The sequence below is a fragment of the Epargyreus clarus genome, unplaced genomic scaffold, assembly GCF_041222505.1.
Source record: "Epargyreus clarus isolate Ecla_fem2 unplaced genomic scaffold, WU_Ecla_fem_2.2 ptg000001l, whole genome shotgun sequence".
NCBI classification, from domain to species: Eukaryota; Metazoa; Arthropoda; class Insecta; order Lepidoptera; family Hesperiidae; genus Epargyreus; species Epargyreus clarus.
In genome coordinates this window covers 591,113-616,896 of record NW_027332209.1, presented here as the reverse complement: position 1 = coordinate 616,896, position 25,784 = coordinate 591,113, and the positions used below count along the sequence as shown (strand labels likewise).

The 25,784-nt window shown below is 36.6% G+C and overlaps 1 protein-coding gene and 2 non-coding genes across 4 annotated transcripts in view; all 3 read left to right on the top strand.

Moving 5' to 3' along the window:
• The first annotated feature begins 448 nt into the window (after positions 1-448).
• LOC140742560 (uncharacterized) overlaps positions 449-25,784 on the top strand; it is a 130,643-nt gene continuing 105,307 nt past the window's right edge. The window contains exons 1-3 of one of the 2 annotated variants that reach the window (XM_073073471.1): positions 449-985; positions 2,028-2,160; positions 3,151-3,172. In XM_073073471.1, the coding sequence (XP_072929572.1) occupies positions 545-985; positions 2,028-2,160; positions 3,151-3,172 (596 nt within the window). In that variant the 5' untranslated portion in view covers positions 449-544. Of the gene's footprint in view, positions 986-2,027; positions 2,176-3,150; positions 3,173-25,784 lie in introns of both variants that reach the window. The other variant, XM_073073465.1, reaches the window with a different exon arrangement.
• TRNAF-GAA (transfer RNA phenylalanine (anticodon GAA)) lies at positions 2,621-2,693 on the top strand. The gene has a single exon. It is a non-coding gene; the product is annotated as a tRNA-Phe (tRNA).
• On the top strand, positions 6,266-6,337 carry TRNAT-CGU (transfer RNA threonine (anticodon CGU)). The gene has a single exon. It is a non-coding gene; the product is annotated as a tRNA-Thr (tRNA).

The following is a 25,784-nucleotide window of genomic DNA, read 5'->3' as shown; positions in this document are numbered from 1 at the left end:
AATAAAAATAAATATCCTTATAAAATAACCCAGTGCAATGTGCATATACCTCATTTATTGAAACAAGCTGTTTTTTAATTTTTTTTTTAGGCATTTACTTTTATTATTTAACTGAAAATAATAACTTATGCATGGAAAAAATATCATATTTTAGGGAACTAAAACGTAAAATTATGTGAAAGAGTTGTTATTACAAAAAGCTACTAAGGATAGTAATAAAATCATATAGGGTGAATAAAATGAAGCTGGTGAAAAAAAGAAATCATTTTTACATATCACAATAAATTCACGTTTAAATTTCTATTAAATAGAGGTAATTATTTATAATTAAAATGTAAACCATTTTTTAAAAGCGACATACTTAAAACTGGACTGTTGAGTGTTGACATAACAACGGTATCTGTAAACAAAAACAGCTGTCAGTGTCTCAATGTCAGTCTATTCTATGACTGTTTAGTAGAACTATACCTACTATACGTACGTAACAGTGAGCCTTTTTGTTATTGTTAGCATATTGTGTTGTTTTGAGCCGTGTCTACTGAATATGAGTACCAAAAAGCATACTCCTAAGTACGACAGAGTGATGCCCAGGGTTGGTAGCAAGGTTCGTGTGAATCCCAAGCCTAATTTTAGTGTTACGCGGCATGAAAACACTTCCGCGCGCGTTGGCGGGAAACAGAGTGTTTCGAATGTTTCCTGTAGTGTTTTTAGTGAGTTGCCGTTCGTGTTAGATGACTTCATTCCGGAGGATAAGCCTCCTAGGCAAACATTTGTAGTTAAGCCGAAGCGGACCTTAAAATCTTTAGAGCCAGTGAAACCTCCCGTGTCTGCGGTTAAACTTCGTGAGGTGCGTGAACGAAGTCGAAATATTCGTGTCCCAGCGTCAGCGCCTTCTCTCCTGGACGATAGGGCTGTTGGCTGGTCCGATTCGCACGTTAGACAGTGTTATTCAAGTCGGTCGCACTCAAAACTTCAGGAATTAAAGGTAAACAAACATCAACTATAACATTAATCTAAAGCTATAACATAGATAGATATTTCAAGTATTTCAGATCCTATGCTTCTTTCTATAATATTATTAAGTACACTCTTTGTGTATTGTGGGGGGGATTACGGTTCTTACGGCGCCAAGATTTGAATGCGGATCCGTATAGATTTCGATGAGACAAGACGAAAAGTAGGAATATTTTTTTTTGATATCTCGCTTAGTTTTCGAGATATCGATACTCAAAAATTATTCGAAAATTTCGATTTTTTGCGTTCTAAAAGTGAAATTGCCGAGGAACGGCGCGGCGGAAACGGGTGCGACTGGTATCTCCGGATAGGGGAGGACGTGCAGAATACGGTAGAAGAAAAATGAAAAGAATTCGTTAAGAAACGGCGGAGAAAAATGAGAAAAACCAAAAATTGATTTTTGAAAAACGGTGAAAATTATATTTAAAAATTTAGAAAACGGAGTGAAACGGAAGTATGTGCGAAAAGGTATCGTTGAGAAGAGTACGATGGTATAAAATAATTAGAAATCGGGCAAGGGACAACGAAGTTAGAGGTGATTGAAATTTGAGTTGGTATTGGTTAGGTTAGGTTTTTTTTTTATTATTATTATTATTATCATAATAATAGTGATAATCATAATAAAGGATAAAATATATCTTCAAAAAAATTTTTCAGTAAAATTCCAACATTTTTAATAATGTATTTATTAATATCTTGAAAACTAAGCAAGATATATTGAAAAAAAATATTCTTTGTTTTCGTTTTCTTTTCCAAAAATCTATCGAAATACATCATTAAAAGATTTTTTTTTTTTATTTTTCGATTTTTAAATATCGATATCTCGAAAACTAAGCGAGATATCAAAAAATTTTATTCTTACTTTTCGTCTTGTCTCGTCGAGATCTATAAGGATCCGCATTCAAATTTTGGCGCCGTAAGAATCGTAATCGTGCCGTATTGTGTAAATGAGCATGCAAAATGATTATTTAAGTCTAATAATAATTATAATTACAATTCCTCCAACATTTCAGAGTGAAATAAAAGCATACAAAGAAAAGGAAGAGTTATTAAAGTTACAGCATCGACTCTACAAACGCTGTGGAGTTCTGTTGGATGATACCGGGAGAGTGGCAGAACACAAGGCAGTCCAGGTCGAAAGATCAGGTACTATTATGAAAGGTTGTTACTATTTATAATAGAGATTAAATAAATATTTAAATTATTCTTAGTGAACCTAGCTTAAATTGGTAATCTTGTTTTAATTTAATTACTACAATAATTAAATATCTAAAAAAAACTGCTATTTTTACAAAATTACACATTTAAAAGTTATCATATAAAAACATTGGTAACAGCGCCATCTCTTGGCAGTATGCGAAACAAATTATTACCCTTGTTAAGTACTGTCTAATATGATTCCGTCACAGAATTGTAGATGGCGCTCGAAAGTAGATTTATTAATTCTTAGTATAACGACTTATCCACATGGCATATTTTTACGTGTGAGATATGTTTATAACTGTGAAAGATTCTTTTAATCGCAAATATAAATAAAAAAATATATTTATAAGATTTGACACGTAAACTTCAGTTGTGTACTATAATTTTGCATCATTGTGTATCTGCCGAAATAGCTCAGTTGGGAGAGCGTTAGACTGAAGATCTAAAGGTCCCTGGTTCGATCCCGGGTTTCGGCAAATCTTTTGCATTTATTTTTTCACTTGGATTATTGAAAAATGACTTTTATATCACGGCGTGCGTAAATTGACGTTTTACGCACGCTTCGCGTGCGCAAAACCCCCATTTCCGACCCCGTAATATAAAATTTTATACAACACGCGGACGAAAAATGTTTTTCTGACTCGTGTGATTGCAGTCCTCGCCTGCGGCTCGGCCTGCAAACTCACACTTGTCAGAAAAAAATTTTTCGTCCTCGTATTGTAATGTACTATTTCTTTAATATTCATGAAATAAAAGCAAAAATAAATTTTATTAAAAACAAAAAAAAAGAAAAGACACTGCTGTAATGGTTAATTTATTATCGAAATTCTAAGAAAAATGTTAGTAAACATGAAATTTATAATTATTTTTGTACTATAAGGAAAATAATAATAAAAAATCCAGTATATAACATAGCCCTTTTCATTGTTTTAGAATCGCCGCCCGCAGATATCAGGTAAGTGGTGTAGAACTGTACATATATTTGATTTTGTAATATGTTCGTGTACCTCATGATTTAAATCTGTGTAATGCTTATTGTTTACAAGCTTTTTTCCTTCTGCCTTTTTAAGTCTGAAATTTTATCTCTAAGACTAATGTCCGTTGTGAAATTGAATAGGTACCTGAGTTTCATATGGTCATTCCATATGGTCAGGAATGCGCTAAAGTTTAAAATGCGTTATCCTGTAAGGCTTATATTAATGATTCGTCATTGATTGAGGTCAAAAAAGACACGGTGATGTTACAGTGATTTCTTTGGAACGACTGTCACAGGGATGAAGTATAGTCCACGTAAAACTACTAGTTCGCTCTGAATATAGAAATGAATGGCGTCGCCGTAGCAAATGCTATGACTACACCTGCTGGCAACAACTTCAGACCGGACTACCAGTTTGGCGCGAACTATAACGCTTTTTTTCGTCTAGCGCTTTTCCTATCGCGCGTGTTACTGTTTACACAAGGATACGCGTTACACACAATAGGATGCTAACAAATCCGTTATCAGAGTAATATTCGACAAAACCAGGAAAACTGGTTGGGCAGTAGGTAATTCAGATAAACTTAAATTAATGTCAATACGTAAGTACCTAACTATATGCCTAAATTGAGCATTATATCATTATTGGATTTTTTTTGAACATGCATCACGCATTTGTCCATATAAAATGTAGTACAAACAATTATAATCTTAAACATTAATTTAGTGCATAAATATGCATCATAATTTAGAGAAAAATATGTATTGCGGATTTGGAGCAAATGTGTGTTTTTTCGCTAATTTAAGGAATATACAATGCTTTTATACGTTCCTCTGTATACTTGGCTCATAGACCTTCCGTGGTTTGAAGAAGAGAACCGCTAAGTCTTGACTTTGAAATTTAATAATTAGATTTTCACTAACTTAAAATTAGCGTATGTCACTCTTCAATAAAATTATATTTTACGGTAGTCAATTAGTCAGTTCAAAGTTAGGTCAGATAAATATTTGAAAAGGAAGCTTTTGTAAGATAAATTGTTTTGGTATCGTGCAAGCAAATATTGGTTTAGAATATGACGATAACATCGTGGACACCGTGGACGATTCATACCTAAAGTCTATATGTAAACTATTATGTTGCTAGTTGCTACCCCTGAATTTTACGTTGGAACCATACAAGTAAACACATCTAGCCGATTGTCACATACCCTAACCGCCTCGCCACAGCCAACAGCGGCGCGGCGAGCGGGGCGGTGAGCGGCGCGGTGACCGGCGCAGCATGAGTTGAGCGGTTGAAACAAAAGTCGCGCGGCGGCGGCATCGGCGGACCTATTTGAAGCACATAATTTATTTTGAATCCCCTGTTAATTTAAAATGTATGAATACGGGACATTTTATCAGTAACTTGTTCTCGTATGTTCAAAAGAAATATCGTGATAGTTCCTGTATTCATAATAATGAGTGTGATATTCGCTAAGTTCTTTTATTTTTTGGTTAAGTGGGTGCGCCTCTATTCTTGACTGAATAATATCTTGAGCGAAGAACGCATTCATTTCTAAGGCAAAGGCGACATATTTTTTTTAATTTATGTAGTCCTTAATACACCCACCGCCGTCGCCGCCGCGGCGAGCTGTGGCATGCCGCCGCTCTGCTCGCCAGTCGCCACTACGCTCACCGCGCCGCTCGCCGCACCGCCCGTAGCTGTGGCCGGCACGGAATTGAAACTGAGGAGGTACTACGGCCACACCTAATTCTGGCACCTAATTGAAGCAGTTTTTGCATTTCGGTTGAAGGATGGCGGCTGACTTACACATGAGCCGTTTAGTCCTCACAAGGTCCAACGCATTTGTTATCAGCTTCAGCTAGAACACCTGTTCAATATGAACTTACCAACACGCATAGGCACTGCATACTCGTTTGCTAAATACGATCTTTATAAATAAAAAATACGACTTAACTATTTGAACTGTGACGGTAGAAGAGATTTAATCAACGAAAAAGAATTTGTACAAAGTAAAGTATAGAGCACAGACGGTCTGCGGCACAGACAATATTGCAGATTAACACTAGCAGTATACAGATAATAAATAACTTATTATTTTGATACAAAACCAACAAAAACTATATGTGAAAACCTAAGTGATATTGCTTACTATCATATTGCTGCTGTATTGTAGTTATTGATTTGGTGAAAGTGCTGTTGTTAGTAGAGGACGAAACACTTCTTTATAAACAAAGCACTTTTCGCATCGTATTATAAATTCATAACTTAAGTGTTCGTATATCGGCATTTGAACTTATTAATAACCATAACCCAATACTATATTGGGAACCATATTTTATTTTCCTAGAGTACTGACAAATACAATAGTAGAAGATCCGAAGCTAAGTCGAACTGGACCGAGCTGATAATAGAATGAAACTCATTTTATAAGGAAATTAGTACATTGGGTAATACATTAAAAATGGGTTTGCTAAAAAAATCCTGGACAGGATAATTTTAATTATTTTTTGAAAAATTAATTTTCATTTTGCAGACAACCCTATATCAACGTGTTCACAATAAAACAGCGCTTCTACTGATATAAAATTTTATCTATTATCATCATGAGTGGAAGTAGTTGCCAGCGAAATACCTGTTTATACCTGACAACCCAGTAGTTCGTCCACGTAAATAATAGGCAACCCAAAGCCTGCACATTCTGTATGTTTTTAACATTCACTCAGAATAGAATTTTCTTATTATCTTGATGTTGCAAAATTTAATTTTCAATTAAATTTTAATTTTTCAAAAAATAATTAAAATTATCCTGTCCAGGATTTTTTTAGCAAACCCATTTTTAATGTATTACCCAATGTACTAATTTCATTATAAAATGAGTTTCATTCTATTATCAGCTCGGCCCAGTTCGATTTAGCTTCGGATCTTAGACCACAAGATAGACAAGTAGTTCCATTAGTATCATTTATTGAAAGCCTGAATAGCTGCCTTTGTAAATACACGATAAAAAGTTATCAGACATATTACTTGGTTTGCAAAATGTATTGCGCAATTTCACAGCGGCTCCCATAGCCTCTTTAGCTCAGTGGTAGAGCACTGGTCTCGTAAACCAGGGGTCGTGAGTTCAATCCTCACAGGAGGCATTTAAGGCCATTTGTAGTTTTTTTTTATTAAAATGATATTTTTATTATTAAAAAATACTGTAATACAAATTTCCTTATATAAATCAGATATTTCATTTCTTGTTTAGTATTCTTCGAAACATAATATTTTTTTATAAATATTCATATAAAAAATATTAAAAATGGTTTATGTGTGGTTAATGATTAAAATGTTTTTTTTAATAATTAAAAAAAAGTGGACCGTAAAAATTAATTGATTAATCAAACTGATATGAGAACGAAATAAGTTTGCGAGCCTTTGATGCAAATGTATCACACTTAAAAAGCATATACCTACTATAAAAATATCGATTTATGTTATTGTACATTAATATTTTATAAGCGCCTAATAACGTTAGAGTTAAGCGATGTTATGGTACGGTTAGAAGGGTGCGATAAGGGAGGTATACATAAGTATCCGATATTAGAGTCCGACAGCAGTGATAGCTTAGTGGTTAAGAAACGCGGCCTATCGATCGAGGGGTCCGAGGTTCAAATCCCAGGCACGCACCTCTGATTTTCAAATTTATGTGCGTATTAGAAATTAATTATCACTTGCTTAAACGGTGAAGGAAAACATCGTGAGGAAACCTGCATACCTGAGATTTATAAAAAATCTTAAAGGTATGTGAAGTCTACCAATACGCACTTGGCCAGCGCGGTGGACTATGGCCTAATCCTTCTCATTCTGAGAGGAGACCCGTGCCCAGCAGTGGGACAGTAATGGGTTGATGATGATGATCATGATGATGATGATTAGAGTCCGACCTGGGCTCCGCTACATATATGGTAAAACTAAGTTGGGATACCTCGTATAAGCATGTCTTAGTCTTACCTGTAATGCTGTTATTAGGCAGTAATAGGTGTGGGGGTGGTACTGCCGGAGTCGAACTACACCTGGTTTTACCACCTTTAATGTATTTTTGTGCATTCAATACATTATTCAGAATTTTAGATCAGAATTCAGATTCAGAATTCAGAATTTTACTTCTGATCTTAATGATCTATTACACCTCTCTCTTTGGGAAGGAAATCAGGAGAGGCAATGCAGTAATAAGAGTCTATTGCTAAACATGAGTCACCCCTATAAAGCTAGGGGTGACTCATATTTAGCAATATACTTATAAAGGGCATAGACTAATATATATACCTAAGTAGCGTTATTACCATTGCGATGTAGAGGTTTCCTACTTCTATCCAACCATCTTTGTATATTGAAGCTGTATGTAGATGGCGCTAGCTATGAGCCTGGCGATGGCTATGAGGTATAACTTTTGTTCCGTACTGAATAAAAAAATATCAAATCGGCCTTCGTAGCCTTATGATATCATTTTAACTTTTATGTTACCGTTATCATCGTCAACCCATCCCATTACTGGGCACGGGTCTAAGAGTGAGAGATGTTTTTTAAAAAACTCTCAGGTGTGTAGGTCTGCTTACGATGTTTTCCTTCACCGTTTCAGTAGGTAATGATTAATTTCTAAAATAATTACGTAATAGATAAAATATTATTAATTATCATATGCATAAATCTAATCGAAACATTTTTAGCAAAAAAAAGTTTTATATACATACTCAAACGTACAAACAGTTTTATAATAACATTTATCCTGGTTAATACCTAAGTGATGGCGAATATAAATGTAATAATGTTTCATTTCGGCGATAATACTAGTTTAAAATCATAATAAAATACCTGTATGTCTTTACGCTATTATATACATACCGTACATACATAGTAAATACCAAGTGTTTATATTTTGGTATCGCTGGGAAGTGTACCTCGTACGCTAGTATCTGTGGGGAATGCGTCACATCCTCTTCCGGCGGCCATTGGCGCGCGTCCAGCAACACTGCACCCAAAACCAACAGCTTAGCGAACTAGTTGCATTTCCTGCGCATATTTATGTGAATGTAACCCACCTGCTAACAATACTATTAAAATTTTAGCATCGAAAGCTGTAAGAATAAGAATTTTGCTGTTTTTGGCGTAGAGTTCCACCTATTTCAGTCTTCCGTTTCTTCTTCTACTAGCTTTTTTCCCTTTTTTAATTGGGGTATGCTCTCCTAAATTTTTTTCTCCAGAGCTGACGGTTCTGGATCGTTTTAGGGGTCATATTACCACTCTTAAGGTCGTTATCCATGTGAGGTCCAGGTCCCTCACGTTTTTCGGCTTTGGTCGTCATATGGTCCACTGGTCTCCTCCATGGTATGTATACCATCACAGACGTGTTTCTGCTACCATATCTTCACTAGGTGTACTTTTAAAGTTCCTCTTATGTAAAGATTAGGCATTTTGTCTTAGAGTGTAACTCCCGCGGACCATCTGAGCATTCTCATTTTTGTGACGTTAAGTTTGTTGACGTGTTTCTGTTTAAGAGACCAGCATTCCGAACTATAATGTTATTGAAAGACTTATGGCAGTTTTGTAGACTTTTTCCTTATTCCATCTTTCTTTTATTTAGGCATCAAGGTATAGTATTTAATTTCTGCTAGACGTCAGCCCCATTTATGTTTTTAATATATTAAATAGTTAAATTAAAGCAGTATTTGAAGTACTGCATGCTAGATTTACTACTCTCATTCCCGTATGCTACTTCTTATTCCGGGATAAATATAGTTTAATATGCTGTCATCTGCTTAAATACTCTACTCCATCTCGTCACGATCGTCACCGCAGATACCAGCACGTCAGTGTCAACCATCAAAATAAGTCTGAAGACGTGTAGTCTTTAAATAGTGGTTGCCCATATTAGGACAAGTCTCCAAGTGCCGTGACGGTGTGACGCACGCCGGACCTGAATGAAACCGACGTAGAACATCAGGCCCTTTTACTCTCAAGTCATCCCATCCCTTTCTATCTCACAGGATAAAAAGAGATGCGTAACGTGAGTGTATTCTAAATTTGGACCGTGTATTTTGGTCCGCGTGATTCAGTGGTGCAGTTGTTGCACTGCCAATGTTCTGTTTTGTGTAATTTGACGCAATTTCCCTTGAATTGATTCGTGCTTCGCTACGTTGTGTGGCACCTTTCCAATCATATGTTATTTCTGCCTGAAACCTGCTGAGGTGCGCTGATGTGTTCCAGCTTGAAGGTGAAGAAGTTTTGTTAAGAAATATAAGCAATACTCATTCCAACTCAGTCATCTTTTCATCTCGTTCAATGTTACCATCATGTACACATAGGTAATTTCCTCTTACTTAGTTACTCCAATCTAAATTTACAATTTCTGGAAGGTTGTAAGTCTAATGGTATGTGTAAAATATGAGATTTTATTTATTGAAAAGAATTTCTCTCGGTCATAAGTATGTTCCGAACTTATGTAATATTATACAATATTAGCTGACCCGGCAAACGTTGTGTTGCCAAAAAATAAAAGAATGTTAAGGATGAACAACCCTTATCACTTAGGGGTATGAAAAATAGATAGTAGCCGATTCTCAGTCCTAGTAAAAATGCATCTAAAATTTGGTGAAAATCGGTAAAGCCGTTTCGGAGGAGTACGGTAACTAACATTGTGACACGAGAATTTTATATATAAGTTTGTCTTTTTAATTATAGGCACTAACAGTAAGTCGTAAGTCTTATGTTATTTACATAATTGAATTAGGGAATTAAGTGAATGGTACACGTTTCATTCAAGGGAATAGTGATTGATAGATATTGTTTTGATAACCTTTAACGTCTGAAGGGCCTTCTGTGCCCTTTGGTTATTGTTATGAAATGCTTACATAGAAGCACTTGTTGAAGTTATAACAAGTAAAGTTTTGGTACGAGTATATGCCTAACCTTGCCCTTTACTAGTAGAACTTTTCGACGTACGTTTAACATAAATGTTAGTGTTATCAAATTATGTTATTAAATGTTTTATGAATGAATAAGGTTTCTCTGTATCTTGTATCCACTCTTTCTCCAAAAGTTACCAAGTTATTATGTTGCAGCATTCTCAGATTATACCATATAGACGGATAGAAAAAAAAGATCGTCGAGTTTTCGTGCTCTAAAACGAAATACTGATAACCCGCGTAGTGGATCGGTCACATTACCGGTCCGATACGAAAAAGTTTCCGGTTTGATCCTCGGCCAGGCAGACGAATAATGTGTTTAGATTTTTGAGGCTGTACATACGTACGGTATGTAGTGCAAAAGGCGTCGTTAGTCATATTTCATTTGTTTATTATTAAAAAACTTTACCACTTTGATTTTTACCGAATTCATATAAAATAAGTAAATATTTAATTTCATTCGTTAGTACAACAACGCAGATAGAAAAGAAGAATGAAATTTATAAAGGAGGAAATATTTTACGATCCAAAGAGAAAGCCTCTTACTACACATAGTGCTCGACGAGTATTATATTCGTCCAGGTCGAGCGGCACAACAATGGTTTGCGGCGAAGGTCACCGCGGTCGCTGACCCTGCGCCCGCGCAGCCTCCCGCCTTCCCGGCTGTATCCTGATTGGCACACCAGACGACCTGCGTTTTACCTTCCAAAGAGCTGATAACATTTGTTTTTGAGGTCTTCTTCAGAAGTAGTGCAAAGATGAGAGTTTTTAAATTTTCTGCTGTAAAGTGCTGCCGTCAGTCGAACATATCTTGATGTGTTTGTTACATATGAGGGGAAAATTTGAAAAGCTGTACATTAGTCCCGTGGCGGACTAAGCTTCTAGGTGGACCTAAGAAGTTGATCTAATTTTACAAGGGAACTTGTAGACTTTTGGACGCCTCCAGGCCCTAGGCGGAACGCTCCTGCCATCCTCCCCTTAGTCCGGTGCATAAGTTTCGGATCTGGCTCTAGGTCAAAGCAGTAGTTACCTATAAAGAAAAAGTTGCGATGGTGGCACTTATTATATTTAAATCCTGTAAAGTGCATAGTGTAGTATCCAGCCTTACCATTACTTCGCGTGCAAATTGCAGCTCGTCTGGCCCCACCTTTTTATTGTTATATACTCAGCAAACCCGTACCTCAAGTTTGTCGGTACCTAGAACCTAGGTACTAGTACCCACCTTCCTATTTAGTTGTCGTGTTTCTGTTAAAGGTTCTACTGTTTCATAAACGCTTCCATTTTGCTATATTCTCTGTCTTAAAGCCGAAGTATTATTCTGGGTGGAAAGTTGTAGCAGGCATTTTACTTGAAATAGCATCTTAATCAGCAATAACTTGAACCTTGATCTATTGTATCTAGAGATTTGTTATATCGGATTTCTAAGGCCGTGGTTATCCTGCACCATAGGATAACATCGAGATTGAGTCTTTATTTCGTAAGGTTGGGTAACTTACTATGGGAATCTTGTGGATTTTGATGTTTGGCCCTTTTGCTTCATGGCAAAACTTGAAAATTTCGATAGACCATGACAGTGATGTACTGACAAGTATCACTACGTTTCACTAGGACATTCCGAGGGAGTATACTTACTGAAACCCTTTTATTATATCATCATCGGATCATAGGCACCATGCTTACACCAATCATACATTTCCTAAGCCGGCATTACTCTTTGAAACTGGTTCAAACTGGTTGCACCCACGTTGAGAATTGCAAATGGAGAAACTGTTAAATAATTCATTATTCATCAACCACCTTATTATTTGTATTCGATTCAAGAGCCGCGACATATGTTCCCAGATGTGTGATAGCTTTACATGGAAAGGCTTGGTTTTCTGCTTGGTCGTGTGTGCTTAATATGTATAAAGTATTATTAATTACTATTTAGCCAATCAGTTAAAGCTTAGGAGTTTAAATTTGAATTTTCGAATTTTCTTTTTCCGCCTAATAACTACAATGTTAAGCACTGTTGTATTTTAGTTAAGTTAAGGGAAATAGATCTCAGGGGTCTCTCGGGAAGGACTTAACTTATTTGGTTTTGATATCTCTTGACTGTTTTAATGTTTTCCACAGCACGCGCTGGAAGAAGGGTGAAGGGCTTTCCACTCAACTTAATTAGAGGTGTGGACGCTTATAGACCTTGTACGTATAAATCGGCGTTTATATATGTGACAGAAAAAATATATTGTAAGGTTTTGTATTAGAAAAACCATACAAATACAAAAACTCTCGCTTGCCACACTCTTCAAATCAGAACACAACAGCGTTTTGCAATGTTATTTCAAGGCAGAGACACTTGAAGCAGATGTGCTATTAGAGCGCAAAGAGTTATACCACCAACAACTAATACGCAAATGACATCGAAAAAAAAAACCTAGGAATGAAACCCACATACCGGAGATCCGTGATACCGCTAAACTATTCTGAATGCAATAAGTACCTAAGCAGTATATAAAGGTTATTGGAAAGAGGTTCACGTAATTTACGTAATCGAAAGGTAATCTTACATTACTTGTAGGACGGGATTACAGTCTTCTAGATATATTGCTTACGTAAGTAATCGCGAGCTTTTCTTCATTCTGATGTTAGATCGTATGTACATAGTAATATGAATGAACAATGAAACAACCCAAATGCCTAAGTGACCTGGTGAATACAAAGTTGTGAATTCCATAATAACATTTGTCTATACACAGCATAGTGTTTATGAAATACAAACTTCCATCTCCGATTTAGTTCCCTCAAGTTATGAATTTAAAAAAAAACATTTATTAAACAAACATACATTTAAGAAACATCTGTGTAAAATGTCATACATCTAAATCTACTTGTCAGTTTCTATTAAACTTCAAGTAGACTATTCTACCTAGCACGAAGCTCTGCTATTTTCTATTTTGGAGGATGTCATAGGCAGGTTCCTCCTTTTTTAGTCCTGATTTGTGACCACGTAGGACAGACATGATAACTTTCGGTAGGACTTTGTAATTTAATGCAGTTGGTTACAGATGTTCATTTTATTTATAAAATATGGGAGTAGCAGACGAGCATGCAGTCCACCTGATGGTAAGTGGCTACTGCGCCCATGGGCATCTGTAATCAACCACAGATAGGATCAGATATTCCTACCTGAGGTCGGCCACAGATGCGCCGCTACCCCTAAGGACTAAGCCGGAACGCCTCGGAAGATTATGTCTCCCTTACCACACCCTTCAAACTAGAACAGCAGCGCTGAACACTGTTGTTATAAAGCAGAAATTGGCGTGGCGGTGGTGCCGCCGGAGTCTAACCACAAAGGATTGTATCACCTTCAAAATTAATGGGTTGGCCGCAACCATATCAAGACCAATAATCTAAAGAGAGCTTTATACGTTTGCCCCTGCAAAATTCTCATAGTCGTTATCATAGAACTGTATTGTATAGGTAGTTTTAAATCTAACTTAATATAAAAATTAAAGTCAGCAACGACTGCCATTACAGCGTTCCATTGCGCACAAAAACTGGTGATCACCTTAGCCTACATCGCCGTCATTAACACCAGCCGACGGCCGACAAAAACATGCCTCGTTAATAGTTCTCCTATCTAATCATTAATGTTATAGATGTATGTTGGCTGCCGACATATACTCTATATAATTATGTTAATAATGCACTTGGTTTAAGTACATACGAGTTTTTACGAAGAGGGAAAAGGTGTAAGTAAATGGTATTCTGGATTAATTTTGATGTTATTATTTGGACCTTTTGGTAGATATTTTGCCTAATAGTCCGGAATTATAAATAAGAAATATAAAATTAAATTGTGTTTAATCCATTACTATTTTCCCTGCATTACACATATATCCTTCCGTATCCACTGGTATCCATTATAATATTATATTGAGGTTATAACATTATATATTTTCAATATTTTTAATGAACCTAATTAATTTCTAAATTATTTTTTCTAACAAATGTATCTACTTATTTCTAGAACCTGAACTGAATGAACTTAAGAAAAAATATAAAGTTCACTCCAATCTAATCATTAATTCCTCAGAGGTTCTGACGGAAGGTTACATAAAGGATATACTTCCGAACGCCGGAGACATTTCCTGCTGGATTCGTCTCTCAGGTCACGATCCACCATCACGTTGTACTTACCTATTGACTTTTAATTTCACGGAGAATTCATTTCCATTCTGATGAGGTAATGCTTGAGCCACATACTCGACGAGTGGGGAGAGTTTAAGATAGACCATTTCCATTAAACTATGACTATAATATATAACTGTATGTAATTTAAAGAAAACTAAGTTTTACGCCATTTATGTAGGAGTAACTAGAGGAAGCTTCACTGATTTAAGTATTATTTGTAAGTGAACATAACTGAATTATATGATTGCTTGTTTCCTTAATAAATAAATACAGGATCTTAGAAAGCATGAGAGTTGGTACAAATAGAGATTTAATGCAAGCTCATAGAACTCTTATACATATACATGCATGCAACCTATATGTTAACAATTATACCTACAATACAGATGGCATTGCGTGTCTCCACTTGCAGCTATTGCTCAAACGGTGGCGTTGCGTGACCAACACTCCACGTGAGCACTCAACACGAATGTGAATTGGTGACATAAGCGCTGGTTATGAAGGATTCGAAAGCCGGTGATCTTATGAAGATCAAGGGGTCAGCCATCAATTATTACGTCACAAGTATTTATAGTTTCAATAAATAATTCATGCCTTCTACACTCGTGGTCGTCTTACCACACTAGGCTTCCTTGTGACGTGGCAGCCATAGACACACGAACAGGCACAAACATAGGGTTACCATTTTAACTTATTTTTTAGACCGCCTGAACGAGATTTTCACCCGGGATAATAAAGATACTTTTAATTTATTTTTTTAAGGTTTCCCCTTCGTAAACAAAAAAAAAAAGAAAAGAAAAAGAGTTGGAGATGGTCCATAGGCGATTTAGAGCGAGTGGTCACGTACCATTTGGACTGCATACTCGATTGCTATTTGAATCTTATAAAAAAATGAAATATAATTCAGATAAGTGTGATCGAGCATATAGCGCACCCGATGCCACTGATAGACATCTGTAGGTAACTCAATTAGGACTATAGTTTGACCTGAACCGAGGCCTGCTTCTACCTCTGCAGACCAAATTCTATCAATTCTGCCTTAGCGCATGTTTTAAAGTAGAATAAAGAAAACTTAGTCAACAAGAAAGAAGTAGTCATGCGGCAAGATTCTACATTTCTTTTTATAAAGTGGTTTATGAATTATCTTTAGTTATTTCATTACTCAGTTGCACGTAATATAATTTAAATTATTTTCCCTGCACTGTAACACCGATAATGCTGTATTTATTGCTTCATAGCATATTTTAAATGTGTCGCAAGTTTATAACGCTTAATATTTTTGCTATCGTTATACGATGGCAGTTGGTGCCACAGACACGCACACTCAGAACAGAAATCTAAATTCATCATTTTGTTATTTGCTTGGCTAGGTTTTCTTGAAAGCAAGGCAAAAGCTGGACAGGAGCAATTATCATTGTACTATAACGGTGAAGGAACGGAATCAGAAAGTTCTTTCAAAAAAGTTCTCAGAAGTGTGCCACGTCTACCAATCCACACTTGGCTAACGCGGTGGACTACAAGCCTAAACCCCTCTGATTATGAGAGCAGACTTGTGCCCAGCTGTGGGACAGTGAGGAGTTGACGAGGACCACTAGTGCTCAACTCTCTGTAATAGTTCAGAGAGTTGATTTTTGCATACAAGTGATTATAAACCTGAACAACATTATAAATTATTACCGATCGCGCACGGAAAAACGTGCTAGAATAACAGGTGACCGTAAAAGGTACATTTCGCTTCCACGTTCAGATGATGCAATCGGCGATAGCGTTGGAATGCAATTATATGTGGTGCCGTGACGAACAGCTTATCAGCCGACCTTGGCAATGACATTGCCTGGCCTTGCAGGAGTGTGATACGGAGCCGGTGGAGCGTGGCCGCCCGATTGCATGCATTCACTCCATTATTAACGATTACTCACGACTTTTTCACGATTCTCTATCCCCACCGGAACTCATTGTTACTCGTGGATAGCCTATTTTATCGGTGCACTAGCTTCGCCTGCTGGTTTCTTTGCGGATTTATGGAAATTGTATTTTTTTATAATATAGGAGTAGCAGACGAGCATGCAGCTGATGGTAAGTGGCTACTGCCGCCCATGCACATCTGTAACCAACCCCAGCTATTCCTACCTGAGGTCGGCCACAGATGCGCCGCTATTCCTGAGGACTAAGCTGGAACGCCTCGGAAAAGTATGTCTCCCTTACCGCACCCTTCAAAAGGGAACACAGCAGCGCCTAACTCGGCTGTTATTAGGCAGAAATAGGTGTGGCGGTGGTGCCGCCGGAGTCGAACCACAAAGGGTTCTACCACCTTCTAAATAATGTAGTAATGTTGATTGATGCGATTTTATGCAATCTTACCTGTGACCGGTAGATGGATCACTCGATCATCATCCGTCGTAAATGCCAGGCTGGCTTTAAAGGACCTCTTCTTACCTGTTTTTTGAAAAACCTAAAAGTAACGTAATATCACAATGTTTACTTTATTATCAAATATAACTGAACTCTTTACTTACCATTTTAATTTTTCCATCTTGTCTTTCAATAGGCATCATTTTGCAGCATTTTCAACTACGTCAAGAGAAATATTGTAAATTTTAGTATCTTAACCAACATAATACATGCAATTATATAGTATGTCAGGGCAGGGCGTTTCTGGGAACGAAGCTGAACATCTTTTCCTGGAAGTCCATCTTTCAAACGCCAAACTACTTCTTGGTGCTTTTTACAGCCCTTCACTCAGCGTCGACTACTTCACCTGCTTAGACAAACTGCTTGAAGATCATTGTCCTCTTTTCGACCATACAATTATTATGGGTGATTTTAACACTTGTTTACTCAAGCAGGATGTCAGATCTCTAAAACTACAGTCCTTAGTCGACGCTGCTAACTTACATATATTGCCTCTCAGCGCTACACACTTTTTTCCCAACTGCGACCCATCTCTGCTTGATTTAATGATGGTTTCATCATTAGATCACGTTGCAAAGCATGGTCAGTGCGCTGCTGAGGGTTTCTCGTACCATGATCTCCTTTTCTTGTCTTATAAAATCCGACCTCCGAAAGCTAAGTCAAAAATTCTCCTTCAGCGGAATTTTAGTGGGATGGACATTGAAAAACTCCGGCAAGACGCTGCCAAAATTAATTGGAGTGTCATAGAGAGCGCAAACACTGTAGACGAACAGGTGGCACTTTTTAATTCCCTGCTAGTACAATTGTACGACCTGCACGCCCCTGTTCGTCCAGTCCGAATCCGGCATCCACCAGCTCCATGGCTCACTGACGATGTCAGACAATTAATTAACCAGAAAAATTCAGCCAAATCAAGGTATAAGTCAAGATGCCAGCGATGGTAATCTCGAACGGTACAAATCTGCAAGAAATCGCTGTAATATGATGTGTAGAGATCTACAACGACGCCATATCCATAAGTCTGTTCAGAATGAAGATCCTAGTAGTGTCTGGAAATTTCTTAAAACATTAGGCATTGGGAAATCAAGGCAAAAATCTCTTCCACACAATCTCGACTTAAACAATTTAAATTGTCATTTTTCCGTCTCTTCTTGCATAGATAGCAAAACTAAACAAAATACTCTTAATCACCTTTCTCATATTCCCAATCCTAACTATTCGCGTTTTTCTTTTAGTCAATTTTCGGATCGTGATGTAGAGAGGGCGTTACTCTCGATAACATCTAATGCGGTCGGTAGCGATTGCATTAGCCGTAAAATGATCATCCCTCTCCTTGACTTACTTCTACCTACCTTGACGTTTATATTAAACAGCTCCATTCGAAATAATACCTTTCCTTCCTCCTGGAAAGATGCCCACGTGATTCCTTTACCTAAAAAATCCAATCCATCCAACTTTTCTGATTATAGACCCATATCCATACTTCCTTTCCTTTCCAAAGCTCTCGAACGCCTTATCCATCAGCAGCTTAGCTCCTTTCTTTCTGCTCACGCACTGCTTAATCCTTTGCAATCTGGTTTCCGTCCTGGTCATAGTACGGCTACTGCGTTGCTAAAAATCACAGACGACATACGCATGGGGATGGACAATCAGCAGTTGACGGTGTTGACGCTGCTGGATTTCAGTAACGCGTTTAACGTCGTTGACTTTGAAGTCCTCCTCGGGGTGCTGAGTTCTCTCTACATATCTCCGACGGCGATTGATTGGTTTCATAGTTACTTGCATGGGCGCCGGCAACGTATTCAAGTGGACGATAAATTTTCCAACTGGTCCCGTACTACTGCCGGCGTTCCTCAAGGTGGCGTGTTGTCTCCACTTCTCTTTACTATTTTCATAAATTCTGTTAATCTACATCTCACTTCTCTCTACCATCTATATGCAGACGATTTACAAATTTACAACCATGCCAGCCTGAACAACTTGGCTAACGCCATAAGGATTACCAACGCGGATCTGGCTTCTATCTCGATTTGGAGCAAAAATTTTGGCCTCCAATTAAATGCTACCAAATCCCAGGCGATTGTCTTAGGAAGCTCGCGTCTGGTATCTAAAATTGATTGGCAACAGTTACCCCCGATATTACTAGACAATGTGATTATTCCATATAGTAATAAAGTAAAAAATCTTGGTATCTACATTGACCAATGTCTATCGTGGGTACCGCAAGTCACGGAAGTCAGCAAGAAGCTGTTTGCTGCAGTGGGCTTCCTGCGAAGATTAAAAAATGTTTTACCTATTCCCACTAAAATAACGCTTGCGCAGTCTCTTCTTCTACCAATACTTGACTATGCTGATGTGTGTTATCCTGACATTACCGAGGAGCAATTGAACAAGCTTGAGCGTCTCCAAAATTTGTGTATACGTTTCATATTTGGCTTACAAAAATATGACCATGTTTCTGAATATCGCGCTAAACTCAAGTGGCTCCCAATTCGCCTTCGCCGGAATGCTCACATTCTATCTCTTCTCTATGGCGTTTTATTTAATCCGAATACCCCTCCTTACCTGAAACATCGCTTTCAATTTCTCCACTTGTCCCATGATCGATCCCTTCGCTCTACTGAAAACCTTGCTCTCACTACTCCTTCCCACTCAACTTCCTTTTACAAAAAATCATTTACTACAGTAGCTATCCGTCTCTGGAACTCCCTTCCTGTTACAATACGTAAAGCAAAATCTTTGCATTTGTTCAATAGACTCGTGAAATCGCATTACTTGCAGCTCTAACCTTGTCTTTATCCCTATCCCATTCTTTCACGCTATCTCTAATCTTATCTAACAATTTAGTTACTTTTCCTTTTTCCCATAACTGTTATTACTTCTTTTCACTTTTACCTTCCTTTTCCTTTTATTCCGTTCTATGCTATCATCAAGTTAACTTCACTACTTTACTGTTATTTAAAACTGCACTCTATTTGCACCCTACCTATTTTTATCTCATCCTTACTTTTACTCCTCACCTTAGGGTTGCCTGGAAGAGATCGCTGATTAGCGATAAGGCCGCCTGTTGTATTGTTTTATATTTGTATGTTACTTTGTTATTTCATGTTGTGTTGGTACAATAAAGTGTATTATTATTATTATTATTATTATTATTATTTACTATATTTCTTGCAACGTGTATATGATCATAATTACTGTGGGCAATTACTTTCTACTTCGAATTGTTCCACGTTTCCCACTATCGTCAGTGGAACATATTCTTTTATATATTTCTTGTTAATACGCTGTGTAATTTTATGGATAATCGTTCATATTAAAAATTAGTTGTGGTGATAATGGTCCATTTAATTATATGAACACAGTAATTGTACAATTATTGTAGCGTTGTTTTTGACAATATTTTGTATTATGCTATACTAACAGAATTTGGGAATACATTAAAAGGCGAGGCTGAAGATGGGAAAACCTTTTGTTACACATTTCTGCCTAATAACAGCTTGGATTTCCGTTATAGTCCTCGAGAGTAGCTACGTATCTGTAGCCGACAGTAAGATGAGGTTCATATCTGAGATATAGCTCTTATTTGAGTTTTATTGCTGAGCCGCTTGCCATCAGGTGGACTCTATGAAATAGAGTAACATGTAGAGTAGAGTTCTAAAAGAATGAATGGCGACAACGTTGAAAATTAATTCCTAAAGGTTCCTATAATTAGATATTCAAGTACCTGTATACGAGGTCTCGCTTCGATTAAGCAGTACATATCTATCATTTTCTAAGACGGATGCAACAAGTTGGTCTATAAATGGATAACATTACGCGACACTATTAAGTATTGCGTCATTTTTCTTGCATGCAAGGTGCGTGACGACCGTGTATGAGGCTGCCACTCTTAATAATCCTATCAAATGAAGCCGGATGTTTAATTAAGCTTACAAGTCACCCATATACACGTGTATATGACATCTTTCAGCAGTACACTTGTGTCTACTGGGTTAGGTTAGGTAGGGTATGATGTTTTGTTAAAAAAAAAAAGGTAGGGTGGTACACTGTGCTACAATTCGAAAAATGAAGAGTCAAGAAAGATCTACGAATGTAAAAGTATACACTATACACGGAGCTTCATGAGCTTTACTGAGAATTGGCATAACTAAGAGTTGAATTTCATCATCTAGAAGAAATGCTGGGAATTAATGAGCCTCAAATGTGCAATACAAAGGACAACATGATCCGTCTGTTAATGTAATACGGGAAGACTTTTTCATTCTAATTGTCAAGCCTTATGTAAAGAGCGTTAAACTTCATAATTTATTTAACTATTGCAAGCTAAATTGCATTATATTCAAGGTAGATTATATTCAAGGTAGGTAGTGTTATATAATCAAAACAGCCAAGTATGAGTCAGGCTCGGACTATGAATTCGGAACGGAATAAACGTTCAAAATTTTTGGTATACATATCACAAATATATTGTGTAGTGGTAAACAATTCTAGAGTAAGACTCTGACACGCACGTAGCTGGTATTTTCGTAATAAAGAAGCTGATACTTTGGTTTTCACCATGTACCGTGCAACCTCATGTACCGCAATCGGCAGAATATTAAAACGGAATTTAAATTGTGGAAACAACATTCCGAGAACTTAAGTACACTGTAGTAATACAACAAATCACCAACAAACGCTTCGAATGATTCGCGCTGGTTGCGTAACTCCTGCCTTTGCTTGGAAATCTCGTGATTTTCCTACAATTTATGTATGTATAGTGTTATATTCACTTATTGTTGCCATTATATCTAATTGCTGGTCAAGACTAATGTTTACTTGCTTATTCATATTGTAAACACTTGTGGGGACGTGCTAAATCTCTTTTTGTGTTTGCCGTAACTTTTCAGATAGCCTGTTTGAATAACATACCTTATGTGGCTACTATTGCAAACATTGCCTACACATTGAACCGGATGTCATTGATTTGCTTAAATTTACTATTATGAAATATAGGGTCTCGCTTTGCCGTTTATAGTGCAAATATACCAAGATGGTATATGGTTAGAAGTATTTGAAAAATGAAACGAGTTATTTTTGACAGCCAAAAGGTCAAAAGGTCACCTTTTTGAAGTGTAACGAGTTTCAAAACTTGTTTTTTGCACGTGAAATATTTTCGTGAAACTTTTATATCGAAATCGCTCAAACTGTTCGAACCATGAATAATATTTCGGGACAAAGTTTCCCTGCTTAAAGTTCGTCCGTATTTGTAAAAACAAGAAACCTGTAAAACAATCTCAACTGAGTTCTCCACATTTTTCTACCATTTTCTGTGACCGCGTTTTATTTTCGTATTATGTACTTTCCTAAATAATGGTATACTTGACGTTCGAAAAGAGTTTTGTAATCCACTTAACTGGCCAACATTAAGATGCCACTCATGTCTTCTTTGTGCCATTTTACGATAAATAAAACGTTTGATTCTGCATTTGTAGGAATATTCCTTTATTAATTTAGTTATAACCAAATAGAAAAACATTATTTAATTTCGTTTCTTGTTTACTTTATCGGTCGCTCCGAATCACGAAAACTTAACCTTTTTTATTTGCTGTTTTTTTAAACAACTTCTTATGTACCGATCTATTGTATACTGTTGTAACTAGTGATTCATTTGCTTTGTTTACGAAGTTTTTTCTCAATTGCCTATTTTTGTGAATAGATCTGGTCAGTCTATTATTAGTATGATAAAATCACTTAGTCATTAAACAAAAATGCGTTTCTCGTGCTCTCAACCTTGTCGTAGGTTCAGGGACGGTAATGTTTGCTGAATTTGGTATTCACTTCGTAAATAAATATTTTAAACAACGTTATTTACAACCTCGTCAGCTCCTTGCTGTCAAGTTTCTTGGAAATTGTGAGTCAAACTGACAAGTATCGAGAATTTATTACTAAACGAGTAATCCTTGTTCCTTACTGGTGATCTCCGAGCCACAAATTCATCGGCTCTATAAATATTTAATCAATTGATCATTTCGCTGGTCGCATCTGGAATAACAAGTTACTTCATTAATTCGCAAATGTGCTCATTGTATTTGCATGCCAATTTATATTCTCGACACACGATTGCCTGCCCGTTTAGGTATACTTTTATCGCCATTGCAATACCGCTCGTTATACACAATAGTGTGGTCTTTGTCTTTGCCAAGGTCGGCCAGCCGTGACTCATGGTTAAACGCCATACGTACACTCCACAACAAAGGCCCGCAACACTTTTGCTTTATATTGCTTTCAATAACGACGTTACGTGTGCCATAACTTATTTGGCCGTCTGTAACGCTTTTGATAGTTATAGTTGAGGGTTTTGAAGCGTGACCTTCGAATCTGAACTCTATTATTTTATTAATACTGCTGTTTGCATTCGAATCGACAATTGTAACAAAGTGTACTGGTTTTTTATGCAAATACCTAACAGCGAGGAGGAAAATGAGGCAGCTACGTGGCAAGGCCGACCAAGTTTATCTGTACACAACACGAGCGTTAGTTTGTCGGTGCTGTCGTGAGCAGAATACCTACTCAAGTTTTACCTATATACTCACTTTGTTTATTATTCACCTACTCTCCACTTGTATCCGTGTTTTATAGCACCATTCTATTTACGATTGAAGTATGATGCTGTCAGTATTTGGACAACTTTGATTGGGAGCCACCCATGGTATTAAAGAGTATTGTACAGGGAACTTCATTTTATTCTCGATTTGTGTAACTCATGAAAATATGCATATGCAAATAATTGCTTACATAATTCATCACTTAGAATATTATTTACACACATCTTTATGGATGACGTGGCTATTTCTGTTACTTCTAAGGGTTGTCAATTTCAACTAATGTCTAGTGATTTGATATTATATTTTTTTATATCATCTATCCATCCATCCATCCATCCATCCATCCATCAGCCTTTACATAGATTTACATTTATATATTACATGGCATTTTTTATATAAGAATTATTAATAGCCCCAAATAAACATTTAACAAAGATATCATAAAAATTCATGTTGAATTCCTCTTGAAGTCCACCCATGTCGGAAAAAAAATAAATAATTATTTTATTTAAGTTCTTAAGTTGTATCATTGCCATACCTGTTTTTGTTCCATGGTACTAAAGAGAAACAAATACTGCTATAATTTCAAGTTCCACGGGCGTGAGTGCGTCTTGTGTTAATGTACGGGACGTTGCATCGTTTTAGAATTGACTTTAATCGTCAAAGTGACTTGCAGTTACACAATTAAACTCTTTCTGTCTTAGAAGAATTAAGGTTCTTGTATAAGGTAGTCGTTGCAAGGGATTGCAGAGTAGTGATTGATGCGGTGGATTGGATTATAAAACCACGAGACGGACTTTATAAAAATGGAAAGACGGTAAGACGAAGGAAACTACAACATCAAAACGAGGAGAACAATTGAAACATCAAAGATACATAGTACGAATACACGTAAGCTTATAATGACTTTATAAGCAAGAGTATTGTACAGAGTATCTATACATCTCTACAAATAGCCATCCCTTACATTAGATGTCGTTACTTCAGCGCACATGTATGTTACGCAGTGCAAATATAAACTTGTAAGTAAGTATGTGTTATGAAACGTGCGATCTCCGCTTGTTATGCAATTGTGAATGTCAGTAAACAGTTCTCGCTCAATGGCGTCTACTTCTATTTATATCTAGTAATTTTCCTCCTCATCACTGTTCCATTCAAAGTCATTTTCTCCGTCAGTTAAGTCTTTACTTTGTTACACACCTGCTGTTCTAGTTTCAGAATGATCTAGTAGACTATTTGAATTATACTATTGAATGGTATTACAGTCACCTGTTATAGTACAATCGTAAATGTACATAATAGAATCAATTCAATATATTCAACCGGTACCTTTATTTCTACTGTTAGTTTATATTTTAATTCATATGCATATACAATTATATGTCACACACTGTCATGATAATAGTAATCAATATGTTGAAATTCTATATCTTTATATGGATTTAACACATCACTTGTTGCTTTAAACATCTAATTTGCAACATGATCAATTTGTTGTTGCGCAAATATGTTGGCGAAACTAAATGTCAAATATGACAAATATGTTAACACGAGAATATTTTACGGCAAATAGACACGGTGTTGATACGTGATATGGCCTAGGCGCAGTTATAAGTGTGTTTAAACATGATATGGTAGAACTATATTTGTATGTTTGGCTTCGGAAATATTAGTTTACTGCATGCCTTGCATGTATATAGTGCATTGTCACTATCTTCTGTTTATAGAATTCTGGTATACACATCGGTATACGAGAAGATTCGCCTATTAAGTTGAATTATCTTAGAGGTTAGCAAAGTAACGCTTATGAAGTTATAAATATTTAAATAGTATAAAGACAAGGTGGAAGTAACTAAGATAATTTACGATATCAAACTTTTAAATGCAAGTGTATGGGAAATAATCTGGGAATATGGGAAATGATTTTCGATCCCTCTCAAGTGTTCATACTATGGTAGTGTGGAAAACAACTGTTACCAGCACGTATTTTTGGGTTTTGTTTGGTCAAGAAGCAGTTCCCTCGATACATTTCATTGCATACTTCTTGAAGCGTGTGTCCAATGCATCAATGTTGTCTTCCTTGTTATTGAACAAGCTGTTATGCGACCTGCCCTTACAGATGATTCTTCTCACCATACATAACACGTTTGTCATTAAAGATGGTAACCACTTCCAAGGTAATCTACCATGAAGGTTTGGCGATAATTCCTATGTTACACCGTAAGTCTAAACGATACTATGGGATTGTCTGTATATGTCATTTGGAAATCAGAAGGAATAGCTTGTGTGTGATCTGTTTATATGTTTGTTTTGTTTTGTTTTATCTTTGGAGGTCGATGATTCACGTTATTTTTATAAAAACAGGACGCAGTTACTGGTATTATACGGAAGACTTCTAAATTTAAATTATATTTACGTACAGTATTTACTGCTAGTATAAAATGTATTGATAACGTAAACCAGGA